We start from the raw sequence: 19,712 nt of genomic DNA, 5'->3' as shown, positions 1-19,712 counted from the left end.
CTATGTCTCTGTATGACCATTTATTTAAGAAAAAGACAGAAAACAGTAAACATGACACCGTAATACTTAGAATCGCATTTATTTTCATCAAAATTTAATATATGGAGTTGGATCTAGCCACCAAATCTCAAGAGCAAAATAAGACATTGTTAGGGAAAGGCACAGATTCAGCATGGCAGGACAGCAGCTTCAGGAAGCAATACAATTATATATTTACATTCAAATAAATCTGGACTAGAAACTTTATTTCCTTGAATATATTAAGATTCGGGAGTTTAGGTGGCAAGAAATTCAGTGTGTGATGGGAATATTTTAAGGCAACAGCTACAGATTCACAGCTTTGACTGATTCCTCTACACCCCACAAAAATAGACATTGTTTAAAACTGCGGGTGGGTAGATCATCACTTCTGTGATCAAACATGAAACGGGAGATTATCTACCTCCCTTGTGGGGGGAAAAAATGACAGAAAACTCGTCAGCTCTCGCTTGAGTGAATAGTTTTACACACAACTGTGTTAATTGACTGAGAACTACAAGTGGATTTACTAAAGTGCACAAGGTGCTTGGTCTATGGAACAAGCGACAAATTAGACTTTTGTTTGAGAAAGGATTAAGGTAGCTGAAGTATTTAATTTGCTCCTAAATTGTAAACATGATCTATAAATGAATTCCATTATATACACATGTACAGTCAACAGGAAAGCCAGTAGTATAAAGTCTAGGTGGATTTTTTTCCCCATCCTTTCCCCATTTTTCTTTTAAAGAACCAGCTACCAGATTTTGAAAGTGATGCGTAACAGTTTTACACTTGTGCACCATTTAACTGAACTTCTGCTCATGTGTTTAAAACCAGATTTCCCTTTTGCTGAAGAATTGTACAACATTTCTAACTGCTGGGAAACGATATCTTACTACACAGCTGTACAATTGGGAAAAAAAAAAAAAAAAAAAAAATTACCTTTACTATATCTGAAAATATCAGTGATTGCAGTCAAACATCTCCAGGCTGAGTCTAGAGAAAATATAGGTGTCCAAATCACTAAAGGAAGCCAGATAAAGACTACAACAAATAACTGAATGAAGCCCCTGGAAGGCATTGATCACAGTTCTACTAAAAAAAAAACAAGTATGTTCACTGTGCAGCTGCTGAGACATCTTTACCAAACTACAGCGAGTAAGGTGTGTAACAGCTGTCAGTGTGTGTGTGTGTGTGTGTCAGCCTCACTGTTCACATTTCTGTGCTCAGACTGGATTAACAGCAGTGAGTCAGACAAGCAGGAAAACAGCAACTGTTGTCATTCTGCGTCAAAATCGTGGTAAAGTGCTGCAACTCGGCAGCTGCGGCACGGCATACCGCCGCTTGACTGCGTTCAGGCAAAAAGATAAAAATAATGTCGTGATGCGACACTGTGCAGAGCACTGCGGCAGCCTGGAATGAAGGTGGTTACGTCTGAACCGTTGGGATCTGACAGTTTATTTACAAAGAGCAGACACGAACGTGTCACTTGGCTGCTATTCTGTGCTTCAGCTACAACAAGTTCACCAGGTCGTGATGATGGGCTGAAATCTGGAGGTTACACTTTCTGTGCAAATCCAGCTCCACTGGTGACGAGTTTCTATACATTTGAGGTAAGTGGCCACCGGCGGACAGGGAGCAGTTTGCAGATAGGTGTGCCAGGGTTAAAGCGATCCTCCTACGGGACAGGTTTGACCACTGCAGTCACACTTCAGATGAGGTAGTCCAAATAACGGCGTGCTTGGCTGGGAGTTTGTTACTAGAAAAGTGAAATATAAGAATACGATTTAGGAGGACAATGGTTAAAGGGTGGCTACAGGTTCTTATGAGTATAAACCTCTCTTGACATTTTTGCCTCCTCTACACATTCAGGTCAGGAAATGTAACTCAAAGTATTAGGCTCTTTCAGGCTGTTTTAATAGGCGTTGAAACAGTTAGCAGTAACAGTTGGATGATAAAACACATTAGCTGATTTAATGGATGTAACAGTTTAAGCTAAAGACTGCATATAAAAGATGGATGTGGTAATTGTGACATCACCCATTAGTAATTGAAGCCTCAAGCTAAGCGTTTTTGCAGTCATGACCCATTAGCAAGTGAATGCTCGGTTTCTAAGATGGCTTTCTGAAACATCTGAGAAACCGATGGACGCTGCACACTGGTAGGCTAACGACTAATGGATGTAACTCCGGTTTATCCTCCATTCTGACTCTGGGTGGGATCATAATTTACAAAATGAACATCATGTTGTATTGAATAAGACACAAAACTTGGAATTGAGTGTTTCATGATGTCACACGTCAAGGCAAGCCAACTGGAGGAGTTGCCCCCCTGCTGGCCATTAGAAATAATGCAAGTTTAAGGGTCTTCAGCATTCCCTTACTTTCCAGACCCAGAAGCCATCTTTTGCATACAGACTGTTTTAGATCCAGGGATTTAATGGAAACCCTGAAGATGCTTTTAAAGTTTAGTGACAAATATGAGGCCAATGAGACATGACGACGAGAATAACAATTACTCTTGGTGGTTCAGGCTTTGTTGGTTAATCTAATTTGGATCAACAATAATATTTTTACTTTGTTTTCATAATAATAAACAACTGGAGGACCATGTTTGCATTTCAGCTCACTGTCATGTTGATGAGACAGAGGAAAAAATTTTTTATGTGAATTTCAATTGGAAGTTTTTTCTTAATTTGAATTTAATGGCGTTTTAAAAACGGCATTAAAATAAAGGCATGAATTAGTTTTTATGGCTACACCTGTGCATTTATGTTAATTAATGTGCAAACAATCGCTAAATTTAACTTGTTTATACCTGCAGATACCCTGTTTCATTTGTCATATAATTCAAAAGCTTGTTAAGGAAGTGCTGACTCACCATTCTACTTAGGTCTGTGGCAAAAGTGACGCCTTTGCAAAGTTTGTCCTGCGAGCCACTGCTGCTGCCTCCAAGAGAGTTTCTCCTAATGATACCTTGGAAAGCAGTACATGACTTATAAAACTCATTCAGACTCGAAGCTGTTGCATATTTACATGATAATAACTCTAATAAAGAAAGGAATATTCTTTGTTACCTTGAAGCGGTAACATCTCCAGTCGCTGAAGGCTGTTCCTGCGAGACGAAGGAAAACCGTTTCCTTTGGAGAGGCGGCGCTGTCGGCTGGACAGCATAGCAGCAGGAGAGACGATGCCCGGAGGGGGGACCTTTCCCATCTTCTTATACAGTTCCTCAATTTCTCTTTTCTGGGCAGCCTGCAGGGCCAGAACTTCTGCCAGATGTCTGATAAAGGACAAAAAGAAGCACATTTAAAGACTCACTCAATCAGAATTTTAATTTAGGCCTTTGATTAAGTTATGTACTGCATTTGAACATGACTTTGGGAGAGTTGGGGGTTTTATCTAAACACAATCTGTTTACAGTAAAGACAATAAGTCTGTTCTCTTGTCTGGCAAATCTCGACATCTCCTTGTTATTCTTTATATCAAAACAGACGCAATTTTTTTTCAGTGCTCTCAAACTCAATTTGATACCCAAAAGACTGCCAGATATGAATGCTCATAATGTAACTTGTCTAGGTAAACAGTTTAAAATGTTCCTCAAACAGCTTTTTTTTGTACTCTGTTACCTTAACTATCTTAAGTGGTGTCACTTACTTCTCTCTGAGCTCCTGAAGCTCTTCCAGCATGTCCTCATCTTCACTGTCTGAGTCATCACTGCTTAGGTAGGGAGCACTGCGGTTATAAGTCATCATCCATAAATTGTGAAGGGCATTGGTGTACTGTGGACTGTCCGCTGCTCCGTCCCATAGCCTCCCCTCTGTATCAGCAGCCGTCACAGAGAGCCCGCTGTCTGCAGATGTTCCCAACAGGCTCAGGCTGTACGCCCTTCGACGGCTTCTCCTCCTCCCCCTCGGCTGTTCCCCGATAACCTCTTCCTCATCTTCATCTTCCTCTTCCTGCTGCTGCTTCTGGCTGACTGCCCATCCAGCCTGCCCGTCGGCCTCCTGTTGGACTCCCGAAGAACCTTTGCAGGGTTGTGGCTGAGGAGGGGTCATTGTGAGGGAGGTGGCCAGGCTCGCCTCAGACTCACCCTGCTCCTCTGTGCTGCTCTCCGACTGGTTGCTGCTGTTCTCTGCGGGCTTGGGGGCTGCAGGTGCAGGCGCATCAGGCAAAGGGATGTCCATGCTGGGCGTCACCTGGAATCGTCCAACAGTCACTGATGCAGACTGAACTTCTGCAATGTAGAGGAAGAAAATGCGTACATGTAAAGGCTGTCAGTCACAGCTAATCATAGACTAAACAGCAGCAACTGTTCTCTAATCATGCCTAATCACATGGGTTTGATTAAAAGTTTGTCACATGTTTCTTGAGACAATAACAGGTCTAAAGGTGTATTAGGCTTTTTCAGCATGCGTTATTTCTAAGCATTAAAGTGAATTCCCTCTAAAGAGTCTGAAATTATAGCAGTGACAGCAACTAATAGCTATGATGAATAGTCACAATCAAACACAACCCAGGACTTCTTTAAAAGTCAGCTAATCTGTTTACCCGGCATTTCTCTAACATGTTTTATGCCAGATAAGCTTTTTTACACTGTACAGTTTAACAATTTACATTTTTGTACTGCTCATGCCACTTGTTTTAATGTGTTTAACTTTAAGGAAAAAGGTCATTTTTTGCATTGTTCTATTAAAAATATATTCCATTACTTCCCATCCTCTTTTTTTTCTTATTCTCCAGTGTGCTTTGTGACTCCTGAATGCTAACAGCACTGTTTAAACCAGTATTGTTTGCTTACACGCTCTCCTTACACACTTTTACTCTGCTTGCATGTTTGAATAGAGGCCTCGCCACATTAAGGGCTGTTTAAAACCAGCTAGTTTTAAATGTAAGCTCTCCGACATGGAAGTCTGCACCAGTGGAGCATGAGGTAGAGTCGTGTATTAATCGGAAGGTCGGTAGATCGCTTCCCAGCTACTACGGGGAAATAAGGAGAAAACGCTACACACTTAAAGATATCAGTTTGAGTGTGATTGGTTTTTTTTATACATGCTTTTGGAAAGTTAAAAATTCTTTTAAAGGGTAAAAAAAAACAAAAAACAAGAAAAAAAAGAATGGACTGAATAGATACGTAAAAACTCATGGACGTTATCTTAGCACATCCATCTGACAGCGGGATAAATCACTGCAGATGCTAACTGGAAGTTCTCGTTTCTGTCAGAGAGAGGCAAGCTTGCCACTCTACTTCTACCCGACTACTTAATTAAGAGACCCTTCAACAACCACAAGTGACTCCGCAGGGATTTATACTCGTCACGGATTGGTGGGTGTAGAGGACGAGATGGAATGTAGCCCAAGTGTGACTGCATGTGCTCACATCTGGAGGCAATTTAGGGTTTTAAAAGACCTGCAGTTCTTCAATTTGCCCACTGAGTGTCCTCCTTACAGTAAATGCAGAACGTGTCTGGGTCTGTGCCCACTAAAACAGAGGGACTCTGTTGAATATGGGCTTCTGAGGAGGGTATAAATACTGTCAGGTGTGGACATGGGAGGAGAGGCCTTTAATGGGCACAGCTGCTTGCTGATTGGCCTTTGTCAGTGGGCCGGGCCGCAATAACACCTACGTTTGTGTTCATATTGAATGGAACATTAAATCCAGACTTGCGCTTACGCAATAGCTCTGAGGCACCAGTAATAAGTGATAATGTCAGCAGAGACAGAAGGAACTTGGATTGCAGAAGGAAAAAAACTCAAAAAGCAAATGGTCCATCACGTATTTTGAGCCAATACAAGAAAATGGATGGCTAAAGGTGCATGTGCGTGTTTGGGATGCACACATAAATATCATACAATATGGTATTTTCTAGCACTCTGAACCTCTGGCTAGTAACATTCATCATGCTAGAGCAGTGCCTGCTTGGGGAGTTTTGCTGCAATTCACACATGTACAATAAACATGTCACGAGCAGGAAATCATAAAGTCAGTGTTTGAAAAGAAGAAAAATTCCAAGGATACACTCTCTGGATAAGTGTTTATCTAAGCGTAGCTCTGCAGAAAAAGCAGACTTTGGATTGCAGTTTCTCCAAAACTGCTCATCCATAAATGAGTGAGTGATTAAACACTCAAACACTCAAAGACAAAAAAAAATATTAAAATATTAAATAAAAGCATGTTGAGATTTAGAGTACTACTTAGAGTATTAGAGCATTACTTAGGAAATCTTGTGAGAACTTTCTGGTAGGAAAGGTAGGAGTTTATGTTACAGTTAGCATGAGGGTTTGCGATGTAGGACTATAAGGGGTATCAGAGAGCAACTTCTAGCCAGAATATGAGAACTGCTTTTCAAAACCACTTCAAACCCAAAATCACACTTACTTTAGTCTTTTGTAATACTTATAAATCAATCATGGGATAACAGCTTGCTATCTTCCCGTTCAAATAAAACTATGTACCCAGGAGAAGAACTCTTTAGTAGTTAACCAGTACAACTATGACACATATATAGAGTTAAAAAAACTACATCTGTTATATGAGGTTGGTGTCTATGCTTGTGCAGTTGCTGATCACATTATTGTTTGTTTATGAAGTAGTTAATGATCTCCAGTTATTTACAAGCTGAACATCACTGCTATGGGCTTGAAGTGATGCAGAGACCTGCTTGAAAAACATGAGAACACGCAAATAATTTCTTACCAGATTTGGGGGAAGAAGCTTTTGGTTTTGGGGTACTTGTATTCTTCTCTGGCACAGCAGGGTGCAACTGGCTGTTGAAAGATGATAACTAAACAGAGGGAAGAAATATTATTAGCATAAGTGCTACAGCAGACCAGACACGACTAATGCTCATTAAATGCCATTTTAAAATTCAACCAATAAATCAGGGCAGTGTGATGGAAGTCGCCGTCTACATGCTAATTTACATTCAATTATTCTAATTAGATCCATGCAGTGAGGAAGAAATTGCAGTCTTATAAAGTGTTCAGAACTATAATATAAAAATGACTAATGAGAATTATTGATAAAGGTTAATGAGCTAATCACTCCTATATTAAAAATTGCTTTAGAAGAATCAGAACTAAAATAACTCACAGTGTTTTCTGGGCTCTCTGGGGGTGATGGTGAAAGATCTGATGAGCTTGAACTTGAATTCGAACTGGAGACCTCTGGTCTGGGTTTAGCTGGAGCTGGAGCTTGGGCTGAGGTTGGGGGCACATAACTCCCTTCCTGGGTTCGGCTGGGGGAACCGGTGAGTCCAACCTGCTGTGCAGGAGCAGGTGGAGGAGGAGTGGAAGGCATGGATGGTGGGGTGGCAGGATGGGGCCACTGTGGAGGACTGCTGTGAGTTAAATTAGCTCCATCCATTTGAGGCATATGTTCAGGGCAGTGGTAGACATTGTTCTGCACTGGGATTCCCCCTGCAGGGTAAGAGGCCTCTCCTGGTGAAGTCTGGTAAGGTTGGGGGTAGACAGAGGGGTAACCTGGCTGTGGAGCCATATGACTGTGTAGGTGGGGGAGAAAGCTTGGATATGAGGGCAGCCCTTGGGTGGGAAGGCCTGCAGGAGGGATAAAAGACTGAGCCATACTCATTGCCATGGAGATTACATTAGCTAAGGAAAAAAGGGGCTGCGAGTGGGGGGGCCACATGGTGGGAGTTTGAAGGGCAGGAGGGGATATGTTAACAAATTCTGTGTTGACAGGACTTGGGGTCTCACTCAGAGGACTCGGAGAGCTCGGGGTTGGGGAGGGAACAGAGGGGAATGTGGGGTTACTGGCCACACGTGTGAGGGGAGGATGGATCCCTGCTGGCTTGGGTGAACCCGGAGACCCTGGATATGGGAATGGAAAGTGGGTGTGGTTCATAAAGGGCAAGGGGTACTGCTGGTGATTAGGCAGGAGAGATGTAGGGCGGTGATGGTGCTGATTATGAAGAGGAGAACCTAGAACACAAAGAGACAAGCGGAGCTTAATTCAACATTTAAAGTAAATGACCTTAGACTAAATTAGAAAACCTTTACTGTTGTTTTACAATGCAAAATACATTAAAATTAGGGGCATTGATCTTGTTTGTGCTCGACCCAGTGAGTTAGGTTCGATCATATCGTTTCTTTCCTCTCCTCATTTTGTCAGTCCAACTCTTCCCTCTCCCCGCCTGCCAAGATAATCACCATGAGGAGCACAGAGTAAATGTTTCCCATCCTTTTAAATAATGGGTTTCCATGGTGAACAAAGACCTTTTGTTTAAAGCAGCATTGGACAATAATTGTATCTGATCGCTGGAGCAGTTGCACACCAGCCTTACATGGCCCTGAGGGATTTAGCATCAATGGAGCAAGTGAGGCTTTCATGTCAACATTTTAGAGGAGCTTAAATGGGATGCACGTGTGTGTATGTATACAAGGCTGTGGGTCTAATTGTCAGATTAAAGAAGTCAAGATTTTTACATCACTCCTTGGGGAATAACTTAGGACGCCAATACCCAGCCCCATCCATTGATTGGCCATCTACCTCAACAATGGCTCCACAGTTATAAACCACACCTCCAGTTGCTGATGATGCAAACCAGCCTCTACTTTTTCCAAGCTGACGGAAACAGGTTAGGCAACACTCTGTAATGTGGCCAAGAAGCATTACAAAAGCAACCATGCACCAGACGCCAAGCAGAGAAGGAACACGGGAGAAGAGGGAATGAGGATGTACAGATGGCAATGCGGTTGCACGTGAAGGATGTGCGCAGTTAAAGTGACTTTAAATGTCTTTCCTTTCGAGAGTGAGTCTCTGACAGGGAGGCAACTTTCTTGGAAATTCAGCAGGAGTTTGTTCTGGCAACCAGATGTTGCTGACTATCGCAGGAGTGGAGAACCCTCATGCTTTACAGTGACAGCATTCACAGCTCCCTAAAAGCTAGAAAGCGCCCTTCAGGTGAGGTAATTACCCAGGAGGCCCTGCTGCAAAGCAGACACAGACGAAGGCTTTGAGGTGTAGTGATGGTGGATGGCGCCATGCGAATGTCTGAACAATACCGAGAACAGGCCCTGAGGAGGGGAGGGGGTTTATGAGGTAGCTGAGCTTTGCTTTGATTTATTCTATGCCAAAGGACTGTAACAATTTTTCAGTGTGCTGAAAGAGTAAACAATGCTCGGCCTCTTCGCGCAGGGACCAGCGGGAGGGGCGGAGAGCCATTTACCTGGGGCGTTGTGGAAAGACTGCGAGCGTATTAGAGGTCGCACAGGTGAAGTAATGTCTGCACTGGAGACCTCTCCATTGGGACATGGGGGCGAGCCACGTACCCCTACACTCGGTTTAGCCACACTGCAGTCTAAGACGAGACACAAACATGCATGAGTCGATGCTCCTTCACAAATGATCATGCACAGGCAAAAAAATGCAAGTTAGTCTCACATGCATATCAGACACACACACAAACACACACACGATGGTACTTTTAGAATAAGAGGCTGATTCACTTTCAGATTCCTACCATTTTTTTATTCTTAAAGAGCATCAAATCATCCAGTTTGCCATTTAATGAATGAATTCAGTTAATCAGAAAACATGTGAAACTCACCAGGCAGAGAAGAGGACGAGTGTGTTCGAGGCAGGGTGTGATTGTGCAGATTAGGCTGTAAAAGAGCACATTTGATAAATTCAGTCTCTCCCATTCCAAAAACATTGAAACACTCTGTCCTGTATTGGATATTAGGGCCTGCTTTCTCTAATTATGCATGACTCATCTGCACTTCAAAGCGCCTTCCCAAGTTTGATGATTAGCTCTAATAGCTGGTTAGAGGCATGATTGGAGTGCTGCTGCTAGTTTGAGGTCTACATTTATCATGGTGCCTAAGAGAACACCTTAATTTACTGCTTTTAAGATGGTGGACTTATAGGGAAAACATCAAGTCATCAAATCTGAGTGTCAAGCCACACAAACACTAGACCTTGGCCCTCCTCATTTCAATATTTCAAACTTTAATAAATTAATTTAGGATTTCTGTTATAAGTGTCTTCAAGCTCAAGCTATTTTTGTTATAAGTCCTAAAACTAACTCATCCATGCAATGACACTTTTCTGTAGACTCTAACAAGTCAACTAAAAACACGGGAGAAGAGGGAATGAGGATGAATTTTGACTGTTAAAAGCATACAAGCAAACATCAGTTGCTTTCCTTAAAGTTTTGTAATCCCCTCATATTTGTTTTAGAGCAGGGGTGTAAAACATAAGTCCCATGAGCCAAAATCAAATTTGAAACATGTGGAGGAGGGCATACAGTTTGGACTTTTTTAACTATTTTCATACGTTTTACAACTTTTTCTACTAATACAGACCTTCCCCAAGGCCATTCATACTACACCAAAGTAAATAAGTATTAGATTTCTGTAATTCTACACATTCACTACTTACAATTTAAGTCTAAAGAGTCATGTTGACCGATTTTTCATTTACTTTTTCTTATACTGAAATATCTCAGGGAATAAGTAGTAGTAGTTAGACTTCTGTGTCCTGACAGAACAGGAATATTCACTGGCCTGGCTCACATAAATCAAAATAGGCTGTATGTGGCTCGTGATGTAAAAACAGTTTGACATTCTTGCTTTAGAGCCATCAGCAGGCTGAAGTTTTCACATTTCAAAATCTACAGGATGGTGTGTTCTGGGTGAACTAACTCACTAGTATTTTTATTCTTGGATTTAATTGATATATTATTATATCCTTTAAAGGTGTTTTCAGCCTCCTCGTAGTCATTTTTCAGTGCTGCCGTGTTCACCAAGCTAAACTAACCTGGTGAAATGGTAAAGAGTGCACAGCAGAAATTGCACGAGTGCCGTTTTTGTTTTGTTTGTCCACTGGTATGTAGAGTAAGCTAAGAACAGCTAGACAAGCAGGACTTTCCAGGGATTTAATCTCCATTTATAGAATTTATTAATAGGAGTCCCGGCACAATGCCCCACCTCAGCATTACAAGAGCCAGAGTAGAGGCGCTGTAGACAGATGACTTTCTGGGCTCATCAGTCTCTTCCTGACTTCCTGTTGGTCTGTTTTCTCTCTCTTTTTTTTCCCTTGACAATTTAGGACTGCAGTCATATTATCTCTCAGCTGTAAAGGGATGTGGCTACGCATGCAGTACACATCAAAAGTGAAGCTATAAACTTAAACTCAACCAGGCTAAAGTGTTCTGTTGAACCTGAGAACTTTGTCCAGATATTAATGTGAAAAGAAAAGAAAAACATCATTGTTTTCCTAAACAATATTCCATACGCAACAACTGGAAATGCCTTCACATTAACACAGTTTGCTTTATAAGCATTTTAAAGTATCAGGCGTATTTGTCATTGAACGATTCCCATTTTCATGTTGGAAACAAGATAAATAGATGGTAAATAGTAGTTATGGCTCTAACTTACCTCTTTTTTCCCATTACTTCTGAATCTCTATAATCATTTTTTTTTTTTTACCAAAAGGACAAGAATGGTTGTTTCTTTGTGTTCCACAAAGTGGAAAATATCCTGGCAGAACAGATGATTCTTTTCCATAAGTGGACAAGTTGTACCTGGTTACACATTAGGTCATATCTTATGGGGACTACACTGCTCCCAACAAGTCAGTTCATTTTACAGTTTAACAAAACCTGGATTCATAAAAGCTTAATTCATCCAAGCATAAATTATTTCACTCACTCCCTGTGGGCAGATATGCTGGAAAGTTCATTATGTTGTTAGCAGTGGAAAGGATGTGTGGTTACGGAAACAAATACAAAAAAGGAAACACATGATTTAATGCGTTTTATGATATTAGCACTTTAAGTGAAAGCTCTTCTTCAGGTGGCTTTAAGAGCACTTAGCCTTTAATCTTAAAAGGCTAACCTCAGGAAGGCCTGTGGACAGTGACGTTTTTTATTACCAGTGGACAGGACATTACTCTGAAGTGTTGCATTTGTCCCAGATTTATGGGTCTGTCATTGATCAGCGCAGAGAGATGTTGTAATTTATGACAATCAGCACTGTAAAACACAATCACTTCCTTTTTCTCTCAGCTAACAATCCTGTGGCGCAGATTTATGGAAAGGGGCAGGTGCTGTTTCTGACCTGTGAGGACGACAATGAGTTAATCCCTCCGTGCAATGCAGGCTGGGCAAGTCGGTGCCCAGTGGAGTGGACCGGCTGTTGTTTGGCAAACAGTGCCTCGGCTCGTTTGATGATGTCACCCAAGCGGTAGATAAAGCCCTCCTTCTCTGATGGCAAGATGAACTCGTTGTGCACCTAGATGGCAAAAGGACCACAGAGAATGTATTCAGATTCTTCACTTAGTCAAATTCAAAAGTGCCACAAGGTTATGAAAAGCAGCTAGAGTTTCTCAATAGCAGCTCATCAGATAGTGCAGAATAAGGTTCTTAGGAGCTGCAGCCAAAAAACAACATTCATAAATAAACTTTTTAGCTTTTAAAAGAAGTGTTATAAATAACAAATTTGAGTCATTTTAAATTTATTTTCACAGACTCAATTCAATTCAGTTCAATTCAATTTTATTTATATAGCGCCAAATCACAACAAAAGTCGCCTCAAGGCGCTTTATATTGTACAGTAGATAGCACAATAATAAATACAGAGAAAAACCCAACAATCATATGACCCCCTATGAGCAAGCACTTTGGCGACAGTGGGAAGGAAAAACTCCCTTTTAACAGGAAGAAACCTCCGGCAGAACCAGGCTCAGGGAGGGGCGGCCATCTGCTGCGACCGGTTGGGGTGAAAGACATAGACTGTATGTCAAAGATGGTTGTGGGCACTGTGACATCACCCATTAGTTTGTGAAATCCCATTTTCTTGAGTGGCCATCAAAAGATATTTCAGTTCTGACATAAAATCAATATAATTTGTGTAAAACCTAAAATGAAATTTAGCCTTCTTCATATAGAAGACGGTGTAAAAAATATGTTTTGTCTTTATTCATTACTAAGATTGTATTTTTCAGTAGTTTTAAGTGGAGAGGATTTTATTTAATTAATGTAAAACGACTTAAAGTTTTATTCTGTACTGGTCTGTGTAATGTTATGACTTTTATATAACAATTAGATCTGCAACACTGACTGATGACAGCTGTTTAGTTAAAGTGGAGTACAGTCCCAAAATGTATTAATTAAAAGAAATAAAGTATAAAATATTTTTAACATGTAATACAATAAATCTGCGAATATAGTACACTAGTGCTTGTTTATTTTGTGGGTTCACAAAATCCACAACGTAGCAGATCCTTAGAGGAGTTTTGCATATTCATGCAGTTTTCACTGTGTCTGAATTGTGGGCTGGGGCGTAGCATCGTTTCCTGACAGCATGGCATAATTCAGCTCATTTAAAACCCTCTACTGAGAACCACTGTGCTGTTGTGAAGCCAAGTGCCCCTGCTTTGCCAAGACGCAATAAACAAAAGCCTAGTGTGTTTTTAGAGTGAAGGAAAACTGCACATCCAGCGAACAAAAAGTGCTGCTGGATCATCGCACCTTCATGTGAGGTTCCCTTCCCCAAGAAAAACTCTTACTTTCATCATTAACCCTCAATTTTGGCAAAGGCCAGCATGTCAAACACAAGGCTTCAAAACAGTAGCCAACAAAATACAAATGGCTACTTTGGTCTTTTTAAACAGTCTTTAAGCATTAGCTGCCCAATAAAGGTAACACTAAAGAAAGTACTATCTGAAGGTTGTAGCAAAAATTGAGACTCGCAAGACCAGGAAACATTTTTTCAATCTTGCATTGTCCAACTTTGGGGATGTAAATTGTAGCTTCTGTTTCCTGTTTTTAGCCGACAGGCTAGGAATGGCACCTGGTGTGGTCTTCTGCTATGTTCAGAGATGCTCTTCTGCAGACCTCAGATGTAACAAGGTATGCAGAAGAGCAATAGGTATGCTCCTGACCTGTGGCTTTGACAAGGGATTTTCACCCACACCAACCGCTACCGTCTGCATTTTTCCTCTTTTTCAGACTATCCTCCATAAACTCTAGGGATGTTTGTGTGGGAAAATCCCAGCAGATCAATAGTTCTTGAAATACTCAGACCAGCCAATATGGTATCAATCACCACACCACATTCAAAAACACTTAAATCACATTTCTTTGACATTCTGATGCTCAGTTTGAACTTCAGCAGATCACCTTGACCATGTCTACGTGCCTAAATGCAATGATTTTCTGCCATGTGATCAGTTGACTAAAGAAAAATATTGTTGTATAAACATAATAAAGTTAAAAAACCTAATAAAAACAAGAGAAATGTAACAAAAGATGACCGTTTGATCATTTTATATATAGTGACTAAGCACAGATAATGGTTCACCATGACAGCAGCAATGTCTTCTGGGTTATCTCCATCCAGGTCGAACTTGAAGGTCACCATCTTGTCATTGTGCGTCTGCAGCTGGCACTCCACCACCCGGTCCACTTTATCAGAGAGCTGATGGAGACAGAGAGGATCAATGGTGATGACATGTATGAGACTCTACTGTAGCAGACTGTTTAGGCACATGTGGTTATCCATGATGTGTTTGTCTCTGCAGCCAATCCAAACAGGCTCATTAAATGACCACAGAATGTCCTGATCAGAAAAGCAATGCACTGCGGTCGCTGGGGGAAGAGCAGCATTGCTACTGATAACGTTACATAACTAGGGTGGTGCCTCACCACTCACTCATAAATAAATTTCCTCCGCTAATTCAGTTCAGGCCAGTTTGATTTATTTGTTTATTATGTGCAGAAAAAAAGGATTTGCTGTGCTGTAATTAAACCAAACATTTGATTTATTGTACCCCGATGATGCGAAGCCTCGAGCGCGCCCTCCTCCTGAACAGCTTCGCAGCCGTTCGTCTCGCCACTGATTTCTCGTTCTTCTCCGATAGGCCCTCGTAGCCATCGCTCAGGCTTGAAGTCACATCAGACGCGTAGCTGCAAAAAAAAAAAAAAAAAAAATCATACGAGTTAGAAAACCCACCCTAAGAAACCACTGATAAATTCCTTGTAAAGCAATTTTAAAGCCAATTCATCATCTAGAACAAAAGTAGAGATCTGAATATCCACAAGGACTGATTATGTTGGCACATAGTAATAAACACTCTGAAGTGTCAAAGAAAGGCTTGATGTGTTACAGTGGCATGTCTCTGGGGTATAAACAGTTAAGTAAAAGTCTCTCAGAAGCCTGTTAGGAGTCTACAAGAAGCTGGTGTTCATCCAGGGAACGCAACGTGTCGGTGCGATCTGTAGCATTTATACAATCAAGGAGTTTTAGGTTTCAGAGAACTGCAGAACATTCAGGGTATTTTATAAAAAGGTTTGGTTCAGCTAATTGCATCTCATGGGTCTTTTTTTGGACCACTGTGGTAACAGACCCCCCCTCCATCCACCTCCCCAGCACAGGCTGCAAACATTTACAGGCCTACTGGCTGGCAGCACCCACCCGTCCCTATTTAAAAACCTCCACCTCACAGGTAACTTTAGTTCACCTTCAGACACTGAGTACACAGAAATCTGAAAACTGAAACAGGCGAACATCTGTGGCGATACTGCAAACCTTTGTTTTCTTTGTTATTTGTGACACGCAGTTTGGGTCATCAGTTATCGAGGGCTTTTCTCAGAAGAATTAAGCAACTGGGAGTGTGTTTTGGATGCTGAACAGTGCATGACCAGGCTGTTGCAAAACATGACAATCAATCCCCTCTTGATGTTTGCTTCAATTTATAGTAGACATGTTAGATGCAGCCTGTTCATTGCTAATCGAAAAAGGGAACTAAGATGACCGTGACAGAGCCTGACAATCACTTTATTTATCCTAAAAAGAGCTTTGATAAATTGGAAGATGATATAATTTGTATTAAACATATTAGGTTCAAAATAAAATCACAACTTTAGATCAAATTTGTGTATTTTGAGGTGTGTTAAGCAAGGAAAACAGCATTTTCTTATATTCTATAGACTAAAAATAAAAAAACAGATATATCATCCTCTTAAAGCGTTAAATCCAAGGTGAACATCCCCCACAACACTCGACACACAAACACATTGTGCTCATCCATTGTGTGCACTCATGCTGATAAAAAAAACCTAACATCAGTAATATCCCACCAGCATAGAAAACAAGGCCTTTACAACATCTGACACCCAGTCAAAAAACAGAAATCTTCAAGGGTCCATTGTGCCTCTCTGCAATGAAAAACACAGCAGCGTCTGTCTACTGCCTCAAGCCTGAAACCCCACAGGAGTGGAGGAGGAAGGGATCCAAAGAAAAGACATTTCTACAAGATTCCCATTGATTTTCAGGTTTCTTACTTAAATTAGGCAAGAATTGTTAGACTCTATTGTTCCTTTAAAAGCAAATAAAACGGCAGAGTGAGGAGGACAGAAAGGCTTGACAGATTTACCTGTCCACGGGGGAGTTGAAGCCACTCGTAGGCCTTGAATTGCCATGTTCTATGTTGTTGGAGACAGCAATACTCTATGAATAGAAAACAGGAATGTGGTAAGATAAACATGGAAAAAGACTGTGTTCATTTTCTTTGTAGTTATATGTGATGTTAGATGGGGAAAGTACTCACTCTAAAACAGTTATCTCAATGCTTATGGCTAAATTTGAATTATTTTTGGTTCTACATTTTAACTTGTAAAATATTGATTTTATGACTATATAAATGCAAAATTTAGAGGAAATTTGATTAGTTAGAAAAAGTGATATTTATGCATCAAATATGGGAAAAACATGGTCTCAGCTTCTTTTCACATTCTGATTTAAAATGAACATATTAGAAAAATTACTTTCCATTGAGACTGAGGCACATTTGAATGTGCTGTAAGTAAAACTGCTGGCATGTCTGTCAACTCTTACTCTACCTAAAACTCTATTTATTCAGCTACATGGCCCAAAAATTGCATCTTGCACCTGAAAACTATAAAGCAAAATAGATCCTGACTTAAGGAAAAATATTTCATTCATCTTCTGGGCCCTCCAACTGGTAGCGGCAGATAGCTGCCCCTCCCTGAGCCTGGTTCTGTTGGAGGTTTCTTCCTGTTAAAAGCGAGGTTTTTCTTCCCACTGTCACCAAGTGCTTGATCATAGATCTGATAGTTGAGATTTCTTTGTAATATTGTACGGTCTTTACCTTACAACAGGGGTGTCCAACTCCAGGCCTCAAGGGCCGGTGTCCTGCAGGTTTTAGATGTGTCCTTGATCCAACACAGCTGATTTAAATGGCTAAATGACCTCCTCAACATGCCGTGAAGTTCTCCAGATGCCTGGTAATGAACTAATCATTTGATTCAGGTGATATCTAAAACCTGCAGGTCACCGTTCCTTGAGGCCTGGAGTTGGACAGCCCGCCTTACAATATAAAGCACCTTGAGCTGATTGTTTTGTTGGCACTATGTAAGTGAAACTGAATTGGATCGAACTGAATTAATAAAAAAAGTCTTGCTTTGCTGATAAGTCGTCAATGACTGACGGATCTATTTATAAAGTAACAGGTTTAAGTTAAGTGTTAAAACAGTTTAGTAATAAAAACTCTCATTAAGAAACTGAAATTTAAAAAAAAACTAAACTCAACTATAGTTCTGCATTTAAAGCTGTTCTTAAAAGGTTTGTGTTGCCCTTTAATTATTTTTAAATTATGTGCCAGCCCTGGTTTGGAGAGAATAATGAAAGAGGCGGTCTTGTAAAGTCTTCAAAATCCCCCCCCATCTACCACCCCGAGCTTTCTCCTTTTATAACAAGCTCTTTATTGAAACCACTCACCGAGGGGAAGCGGAGGGAGATACCGTTTACGGCGGGGGAGTTGGGATGCATGGTGGGAGAGTTCGCAGGCATGCCGACGTTGCCGGCTTCCAGCGGATCCTGAAGACCAGAGGGGCTCAGATAGCCGTCCGTCTCGCAGTCAGCTGTTTCAACAAAGCACATCGACCATTAGCACACAACCCGCTGTGGCCTAAAAAACTGACACAATCTGTACTCTGTGCATTCTTGCACACACCTCTAATGACCCCAGCCTGATATACACAAAGCACATAAACAGGAAAAATCTGAAGGGCTTCACTGTGGAATAGATTTGCACTGGATATATTTAAATGAGATCAGATGGCTGTCTCTAAAACAGGAATAAAAAGCTGAGAAACATTCAGCACAGCACATGTGCACACCATGGAATAAGACCTACAGGGCCTGAATAATTCAGTTAACCACAGTTTCACTTTTCCCTGCATCTCTCCCACGTGTGTTGACATCAGAAAAGCCTTGTGTTAAGCCCACTTGTGCAGCTAATGCAGTGAAAAACATGTCTCTGGAGTTTAAGAACAGCAAATAAAAGAATTTTAACAAAACTTTAAACAAAAATTTAATGTACTTTACTTGAGTATTTTTTCTATTTCATACTTCTACTCCACAGTAATTCAGAAGGGACAGAATTTACATTAATCCTGCATACTGCACAGTGCACTTTTGCATGCAAACATTTAACTTTTCACGGTGTATGGATGTGATATCAGGCAGCTTACAGTTAGCAGAGGACAGGCTGTTGTGGCGAACATGAAAGTGCTGGTCAACCTCGGGCTCCTCTGGCTCTGCAGGGTAGTGGGTGCTGACGCCGGAGTCCACAGAGCTGGTGACGGGGGACAAAACTGGGGCCAGTGGTGTCAATGGTGTCAAAGGTGTTAGAGGTGTCAGGGGTGGGATGGGGGAATCTGCTGCAACAACATCGTTGACCTTGGGCAAAGCCGGCTGGTGCTCCGGTTCTTCTTCTATGGCTTCTTGCGCCTGCTTCTTCTTCCTTTCCTCGGCCTGCCGCCTCAGTTTCTCTCTCTGACGCTTGATGATCGTCACTCTGTCCCGTATGGCCTTCGCTACTAGTTTGAAGTCTGCTTCACACACAAAGCCAAGCACAACCTGCATAACAGCACAGAGAAATAGTCAGGGTACAACATGCATATGAGTGCTAATACAGCTCTGTTGCATTTAATGACCTACTTATGCAAGCTGTGACATTATCTGAGTTTTATAAACACGCAAAGTCTGTGTATTTTTTTGTTTTTTACAAAAAGAAAACACATAGGCCTCATTCTTTTGACAATCTGGCATCTTTTACAGCCTCCCGTGACATCCAGTTCAGCAGAGTGGGACACTCAGTCCGTAACAACCTCTCAACACATAGTCAGATTACAGCAGATCAGCCTGGCACGATGTCCCCTGCTGATACCAAATTTGATCTTGATGAAAACTGCCACAAAAAGGTAAACAGGTAAGGAATTGTATCTTGTATTCTCATTAAAAGTGACCTTTATGGAGGACATAAGGTTTTGAAATAAGTGTAGGAGCCATTATATTATTAAAGACGCGATTACGGCTGCTTCCTGAGACGTCCTCTCGCATTTCGAACCACTGATAATTAAATGGTGAGCTGTGACCTTAACATAGTACACAAGGTGTTCTCCTTAGGAGCTGCAGTGGATATAACAACAGAAATGTGAAAGAACCACAATGACGTTGAGGTGCATGTGCTTTCACTGCTAGGGTTAAGAGTCAAACCCCATATAACTCTAATTAAATTGAACCTATTAAGCTTTTCCTAATTTTCTGTCACATTTATACTGTTACAGTTCAGGATTATCATGTTAAACATGACCAAGCTTTGAATATTAGGGCCACATAAATAGGACAGATATCCTCTCATAT

At 41.2% G+C, this 19,712-nt stretch overlaps 1 protein-coding gene across 2 annotated transcripts in view; it reads right to left on the bottom strand.

Moving 5' to 3' along the window:
* Positions 1-63: 63 nt before the first annotated feature.
* The window catches only part of wnk4a (WNK lysine deficient protein kinase 4a), a 47,271-nt gene continuing 27,622 nt past the window's right edge, over positions 64-19,712 (bottom strand). Inside the window, exons 8-21 of one of the 2 annotated variants that reach the window (XM_039616320.1) lie at positions 18,539-18,926; positions 17,784-17,926; positions 16,420-16,493; positions 14,815-14,950; positions 14,346-14,462; positions 12,102-12,275; positions 9,587-9,641; positions 9,206-9,337; positions 7,111-7,958; positions 6,715-6,802; positions 3,675-4,254; positions 3,095-3,300; positions 2,899-2,993; positions 64-1,777 (exon numbers count right to left, since the gene is read on the bottom strand). In XM_039616320.1, the coding sequence (XP_039472254.1) occupies positions 1,775-1,777; positions 2,899-2,993; positions 3,095-3,300; positions 3,675-4,254; positions 6,715-6,802; positions 7,111-7,958; positions 9,206-9,337; positions 9,587-9,641; positions 12,102-12,275; positions 14,346-14,462; positions 14,815-14,950; positions 16,420-16,493; positions 17,784-17,926; positions 18,539-18,926 (3,039 nt within the window). In that variant the 3' untranslated portion in view covers positions 64-1,774. The remainder of the gene's footprint in view (positions 1,778-2,898; positions 2,994-3,094; positions 3,301-3,674; positions 4,255-6,714; positions 6,803-7,110; positions 7,959-9,205; positions 9,338-9,586; positions 9,642-12,101; positions 12,276-14,345; positions 14,463-14,814; positions 14,951-16,419; positions 16,494-17,783; positions 17,927-18,538; positions 18,927-19,712) is intronic. The other variant, XM_039616321.1, reaches the window with a different exon arrangement.

Source organism: Oreochromis aureus, linkage group 8 (assembly GCF_013358895.1).
Source record: "Oreochromis aureus strain Israel breed Guangdong linkage group 8, ZZ_aureus, whole genome shotgun sequence".
NCBI classification, from domain to species: Eukaryota; Metazoa; Chordata; class Actinopteri; order Cichliformes; family Cichlidae; genus Oreochromis; species Oreochromis aureus.
Note: the sequence above shows the minus strand (reverse complement) of the source record. Positions and strands in the feature narration are given on the sequence as shown.